The following is a 7,500-nucleotide window of genomic DNA, read 5'->3' on the forward strand; positions in this document are numbered from 1 at the left end:
CCGTACATGAGAGAGAGAAACCAACATGAGAGAGAGAGACCAACCGTACATGAGAGAGAGAGACCGACCGTACATGAGAGAGAGAGGGAGACCGTACATGAGAGAGAGAGAGAGACCGACCGTACATGAGAGAAAGAGACCGACCGTACATGAGAGAGAGAGACAGACAACACTTAACGTTATCAATCCCGCACAGCCTGGCTCTCCCTGGACCCCACACACAGGCTCCGCCCCTCCCCGCCGCCCAAACCCCGCTCTCCCTGGACCCCACACAGAGGCTCCGCCCCTCCCCGCTGCCCAAAGCCAAAGAGGCGCGGGGCGAGGGAGGGGAGAGGTCGCCACGGCGAGGAGGGCCACTTGATTGGACGCCGAGGGTCATAAACGCAGCGGCTGATTGGGCGGTAGGGCTACTATCATCATCACTGTAGGTCGTCCTCAGACGAGTTTGAGGTCTTGAGGTTTGAGTCTCCAATCATCTCGGTCGTCCAGACTAGGGTTGCAAATTTCAAGGAATTTCATTAATCGATAACCGTTAACCTTAACAAACGATAGTCAATTAATTGATAAGAACGTCCCGCGCTGGACTGCACTTTGCTCGCTTCATTTTTGTGTCGTCTTCCGCTGTGTCGTTGAAATTTCCCAGCATCCCAATTAGCCTTCGCTACCCCAGATGACCCTCATGTGCAGTCAGACCATGGATGTATTAATAGAACTGACCCAGAGTTGCTGTGTGCTGAGTGCGTGTGTGTTGAGTGTGTGTGTTGAGTGTGTGTGTGTTGAGTGTGTGTGTGTTGAGTGTGTGTGTGTTGAGTGCGTGTGTGTTGAGTGTGTGGGCTGAGTGTGTGTGTGTTGAGTGTGTGTGTGTTGAGTGCGTGTGTGCTGAGTGCGTGTGTGTTGAGTGTGTGTGTGTTGAGTGCGTGTGTGCTGAGTGTGTGTGTGCTGAGTGCGTGTGTGTTGAGTGTGTGTGTGTTGAGTGTGTGTGTGCTGAGTGTGTGTGTGTTGAGTGCGTGTGTGCTGAGTGCGTGTGTGTTGAGTGTGTGTGTGTTGAGTGTGTGTGTGCTGAGTGTGTGTGTGCTGAGTGCGTGTGTGTTGAGTGTGTGTGTGTTGAGTGTGTGTGTGCTGAGTGTGTGTGTGTTGAGTGCGTGTGTGCTGAGTGTGTGTGTGTTGAGTGCGTGTGTGCTGAGTGTGTGTGTGTTGAGTGTGTGTGTGCTGAGTGCGTGTGTGTGCTGAGTGTGTGTGTGTTGAGTGTGTGTGTGCTGAGTGTGTGTGTGTTGAGTGTGTGTGTGCTGAGTGCGTGTGTGTGCTGAGTGTGTGTGTGTTGGCGATGCTCAACAACTAAAACATCTATACTAGGGTTGCAAATGTCCAGAAATGTCATTAACTGTTAACCTTAACAGCGGGGCGCCCTCATGTGCAGTCAGACCTTAAATCATGATTACATTTCACGCAACTCCCGTTGATAACGTTCGTTACCCCCAAAAAAAGTTCTGTTCCATTAAACAAGCAATTAATCAATTAACCAAATCTTACTCGAGTAAATTCTTATCGGCAATCAATCAACTATTAGCATCCCTAACGGCGACCCATACACTCCACAGAGAAAACACATACAGTAGGAGACCGCAGAGACAACCGGCTAACGGCATTCACAGCGCAGAGTGCAATCCAGTTCAATCACAGCCTGGATATATAATGGACCCAGCAAACACGCAACGTCAGGGAGACGTTCAGATCACGTCTTAATAACGTCCGTCGGTCCAGAACCCCGTGTGTTCGTCTGCTGGACCCCTCAATATTCAAGCGTCTGGCTTGGACCCCTCTAAGACGTCTGTGGACGTGCAGAACGGGTTCAATATCTGAACGTTAAAAAAAAAATTCATTCTGGCTCCTAATTGGATGTCTTTTGGACGTCCGAAAAAGACAAAAAAGACATCTAAAAGACGTCTTTTAGACGTGTCTTTGCTCAGTGGGGAGCAGCAGCCTAACGGTGTGGATGACCCAGGAACCGGACCCGAGGCATCGAGCTCCCTGCTCACCTCAGCTACCTGCTCAACAGCTCCTACTGAAACATACATAGAGACTTCAGAGCGTCGCTATGACAGATTCTGACACTGACGCTTATCTTGATCGAAACGTTTGACGGTCTCCTTGATGTCCGGTCACTCACAGCTCACACGCCCCCCCGGGGGACGGGCCATGCATATTCACACACGGACGATCGATTGGGACGCGGGGGACAAGGGGGACGCGTTGGACGTCCGGTGTCCTTGTGGTTTTGCCTGGTGGACGGGGACAGCGAGTATCGCTGACTAAGACGGACAATGATGAGAAGGGCGTGTGTGTGTGTGTGTGTGTGTGCGTGTGTGTGTGTGCGTGTGTGTGAGTGTGTGTGTGTGCGTGTGTGTGCGTGCGTGTGTGTGTGTGTGTGTGTGTGCGTGTGTGTGTGTGTGTGTGTGTGTTTGGTTCTTACCTCCCGCCACTGTTTGGTCTCTACTCCTTGGGTGTAGAGGATGACCACTGGAGAGACAGAGAGAGAGATGAGAGAGATGAGAGAGAGATGAGAGAGAGAGGGAGAGAGATGAGAGAGAGAGGGAGAGAGATGAGAGAGAGAGAGAGAGAGATGAGAGAGAGAGAGAGATGAGAGAGAGAGAGAGACAGAGAGAGATGAGAGAGAGAGGGAGAGAGATGAGAGACAGAGAGAGATGAGAGACAGAGAGAGATGAGACAGAGAGAGAGATGATTGGTGGGAGTAAGGGAAGTGGACAGTATGAACAAGAGGAGGGGGGTGGAGAGAGAGAGAGAGAGAGAGGGAGAGAGAGAGAGGGAGAGAGAGAGAGGGAGAGAGAGAGAGGGTGAGAGGGAGGGAGAGAGGGGGAGAGAGAGAGGGAGAGAGAGAGAGAGAGAGAGAGAGTACGTGGGAGGGCGGGAGAGACAGAATGAAACAGAAAAACAGAGAGAGAAAGATGTTAACCGATCGACTGGGTCATTCCTGCCGTTTCAAATGATCTCAATTAAGCAAATGGCTTCTGCAAACAAAACATTTTCCCCATATTCCTCAAAATGCGTTCAGTGATGGCGCTAGGCTCTGTCATGCCTGCTGTATCAAATCTGGGCATCATCACCACAGGGGCCGTACAACTGCCGTGATTGGGTAGTCAAAACATGATTTGCAAACCAGTGGGATTCTTCTGATCCTTTATTTGGTTTCCATCAACTTCCTGCGGCGCCGACCAACCACAGGAGAGATGTACTGTCACATGACCCCAGCTTCAATCATCTCATCATCGGGAGGAATACAGAACAGTTCATCCCTCTGTGTTTGGTCTGGTCATTCACACACAGGAGCTTGAACCTTTGGCCCTGCGTTATGTCAATGGTTTCTCCCGTTCTCTAAATACAGGAGCTTGAACTTTTGGCCCCTCTATGTGAATGGTTTCTCCCGTTCTCTACACCCCCTGTGGGGGCGGGGGGGAGTTTAATCGAAGCACATCTACGGCCGGACCTCCAGAGACCTGAGGTTAATGCTGCAGTGGTCCAAACCGGCGGCGCAGAAAGCTGCCATTAGGTATTCAAAGGCCGACATCTAGACCCTGCGTGCGTTAAGGTTCGCTCTGGAGGTGAGAGGAAACGCCATCACATTACTGTGCAAATGATATGCGTTTATTGAGGGAACACTTTGAAATAGCAGAGTAAACCGAATCACAGTTAAGCTCAGCAAAAGTGCTGAAAGACAATAGAAAAACAGAGATAAAACCAGTCTTTACAAGAGGAGAGAGGTTAACTAGTAGAAGAGGAGTCTTCTGAAGGGTAGAGGGCTTAAGCGGTACATGAATAGTCTTCTGAAGGGTAGAGGGGTTAAGCGGTACATGAATAGTCTTCTGAAGGGTAGAGGGGTTAAGCGGTACATGAATAGTCTTCTGAAGGATAGAGGGGTTAAGCGGTACATGAATAGTCTCCTGAAGGATAGAGGGGTTAAGCGGTACATGAATAGTCTTCTGAAGGGTAGAGGGGTTAAGCGGTACATGAATAGTCTTCTGAAGGATAGAGGGGTTAAGCGGTACATGAATAGTCTCCTGAAGGGTAGAGGGGTTAAGCGGTACATGAATAGTCTTCTGAAGGGTAGAGGGGTTAAGCGGTACATGAATAGTCTTCTGAAGGGTAGAGGGGTTAAGCGGTACATGAATAGTCTTCTGAAGGGTAGAGGGGTTAAGCTGTACATGAATAGTCTTCTGAAGGGTAGAGGGGTTAAGCGGTACATGAATAGTCTTCTGAAAGGTAGAGGGGTTAAGCGGTACATGAATAGTCTTCTGAAGGGTAGAGGGGTTAAGCGGTACATGAACAGTCTTCTGAAGGGTAGAGGGGTTATGCGGTACATGAATAGTCTTCTGAAGGGTAGAGGGGTTAAGTTGTACATGAATAGTCTTCTGAAGGGTAGAGGGGTTAAGCGGTACATGAATAGTCTTCTGAAGGGTAGAGGGGTTAAGCGGTACATGAATAGTCTTCTGAAGGGTAGAGGGGTTAAGCGGTACATGAATAGTCTTCTGAAGGGTAGAGGGGTTAAGCGGTACATGAATAGTCTTCTGAAGGGTAGAGGGGTTAAGCGGTACATGAATAGTCTTCTGAAGGGTAGAGGGGTTAAGCGGTACATGAATAGTCTTCTGAAGGGTAGAGGGGTTAAGCGGTACATGAATAGTCTTCTGAAGGGTAGAGGGGTGAATGTAGTTATGTGCAAACCCTCCCTATGTGCTCCCTGTTCTCTAGAATGGTTTAGGAGTGCCACATCTGCGCTCGGCAGGAAGTGTTTAGTTATGATTATTCAGATAAGATGGGATTTTATTGATCCCCGCAGGGAGGGTATTATGCAAATTAGGCAATTAGATATTAGGCAAATTAGTCAAATTAAATATTAGACAAATTAGGCAATTAAATTATTCATTAAATCCCATTTATTTGTATAAGCGCTGAGAATCCTGGGTAGTGCTGATTGTGTGGGGTGTGCCTGTTAAGAGTGCGTGAGTGGGTGTGGTCCAGAGGGGGGCGCTAGACCTGAGGAGAGGAAGCGCCAGGTGAGCGAGTGGGCAGCGCTAAGCAGCCATTGGAGGAATTGAGTGAGCAGCAGGGCATGTGAGCTCAGACTCAGCAGCTGACTCAGACCACTCACAGAGTCCTGGACTATGTGGGCTAGTTTCTGCCCTGGATTTACTAAAGAAACGCTTTTGACCTCTGAACGGACCGAGGGGACGGATGGGCGGGCGGGCTAGGAGGACACTAGCCGGTCGGAGACGCTGAGAGGGGGGGACAAGAGGACGGTCGGAGACACAGGTGGGCTGTCCTCCTTTCAGCTACTATCTGTGGGCTGCTGGGAAATGAGGGGCTTTTCATGTATCCATTATCCCACAGAATCGCTCTCTATGGGGCGAGGGCCAGACTGGTATTGCGTAGCGAAGCGGAGAGCTCGCTAGATCAGGATGGTCCTACCAGGCTACTGTATCACACCCCTGAAGACCAGTTCACATTCAAGATTCACAACCAGACTCTGTTGCAACTTGCAACCACCTGCAACAGTAACCCAAAACTGTGCTTTGCAACGTTCTAAAACTGAACTATTCACACCAAAGCGGAGACCGTTTACCATTTCCATAACAACGGCTCTCGTCACTCAACCTATTTCCTTTTCCAGCAACCCGTTATTATAATACTTTGTCCGCATTTGTTTAGTCTATTCCGCGATCATCTGCCTTTTCCTTTGCCTAATCGGTAGCCTACTAGCCCTCGCGTGAACCCAGAGAGCCTGACACGCTCGCGCCAGCACACGGGCACAAATTGTTCAGTCGCTGATTGGTTAGAAAATCGTAACAATGGCCCTGACATTATGTTCCGTTCTAAAACCTGTTGCTTGCAATTGGACAAGTCAAATCTCTTGAGACTCAATCAGCCGGCTTCAGCCGACCTGCGGCAGGGTAATACACACCGCTGCAATTTTCCTCTGCAACGTTCTAAAAGGCTTTTGTCGCACTGCGAATCCTGTATGTGAACTGGGCTTTAGACAGCGTAGCCAGGCCTGCTAACAGGCTGGGAGTCAGCCAGCCAAACTCTTCTGCCCCCTGACAGGTTTCAGTATACAGAGTAGTGTAGTTAGAGTAGTCTTTTGAAGGGTAGATAGGTTAACCCCTCTACCCTTCAAAAGACTACTCTAACTATATTAATAACCCCTCTACCCTTCAAAAGACTACTCTAACTATATTAATAACCCCTCTACCCTTCAAAAGACTACTCTAACTATATTAATAACCCCTCTACCCTTCAAAAGACTACTCTAACTATATTAATAACCCCTCTTCCCTTCAAAAGACTACTCTAACTATATTAATAACCCCTCTACCCTTCAAAAGACTACTCTAACTATATTAATAACCCCTCTACCCTTCAAAAGACTACTCTAACTATATTAATAACCCCTCTTCCCTTCAAAAGACTACTCTAACTATATTAATAACCCCTCTACCCTTCAAAAGACTACTCTAACTATATTAATAACCCCTCTACCCTTCAAAAGACTACTCTAACTATATTAATAACCCCTCTACCCTTCAAAAGACTACTCTAACTATATTAATAACCCCTCTTCCCTTCAAAAGACTACTCTAACTATATTAATAACCCCTCTTCCCTTCAAAAGACTACTCTAACTACATTATAGTAGTTAGAGTAGTCTTGAAGGGTCGAGGGGTTAATGTAGTTAGAGTAGTCTTAAAGGGTAGGGGGTTGAATACATTAATGTAGTTAGAGTAGTCTTGAAGGGTAGGGGGTTAACTACATTAATGTATTTAGAGTATTCTTTTGAAGGGGAGGGTTTAGAGTGCTGTTCATTGTAATCGTTGCCATTTTAAGATGTGCTCTTTGTATGTAGAACATATGAAAGACGGAACACTTACATGGGTCTGATTTGGAGAACGTATCTCTATCCAATAGATTCCTGGAAAGATAAGAATGAATCAGATTAGTGTCAACACAGCAGCCCACAATATATTCAGATTAATAAAATATTTAATCCGTTTTATTTTTCCAAGAGCATAAAAAATTTAACTTTCTCAAAGAGGCATTTAGTGTGCTGTAGGACCTCATTTCATTCAAATTAAATATTTAAGCGCATTTTGTCTCCTTCCCTCAAAATGCATCTCAAAACATTATTGCTTGTTTTTTTTACCACCAAGAGTGCCAATCACCCTATAAAGCACATCCAATTATCCTTGGCCTTTATCACCAAAGTAACAACCCTACAACCCCCATTAATCTGCCCCCCCCCCAGGGGTAGTAAACTCTCTGGCCACCGCCTCGGGCCAGCAGCCTGGTTCTGAGAGAGCCGTGCAGACGGGGTCTCAGTGGACCGGTCGGGTTCTGGGGCAGGTTGTGTGTCCGGTTCAGCCCAGCAGTCTGAGTGAGTGAGTGAGTGAGTGAGTGAGTGAGTGAGTGAGGGAGGGAGGGAGGGAGGGAGGGAGG

At 47.9% G+C, this 7,500-nt stretch overlaps 1 protein-coding gene across 1 annotated transcript in view; it reads right to left on the bottom strand.

Moving 5' to 3' along the window:
* cpne5a (copine Va) overlaps positions 1-7,500 on the bottom strand; it is a gene marked incomplete at both ends in the record, with an annotated part of 66,343 nt that overhangs the window by 43,952 nt on the left and 14,891 nt on the right. Inside the window, 2 exons of the mRNA XM_084461912.1 lie at positions 2,471-2,517; positions 6,936-6,976. Coding sequence (XP_084318038.1) covers positions 2,471-2,517; positions 6,936-6,976 — 88 coding nt within the window. The remainder of the gene's footprint in view (positions 1-2,470; positions 2,518-6,935; positions 6,977-7,500) is intronic.

This window comes from Borostomias antarcticus (genome assembly GCF_949987555.1).
Source record: "Borostomias antarcticus genome assembly, chromosome: 3".
Taxonomy (NCBI): Eukaryota; Metazoa; Chordata; class Actinopteri; order Stomiiformes; family Stomiidae; genus Borostomias; species Borostomias antarcticus.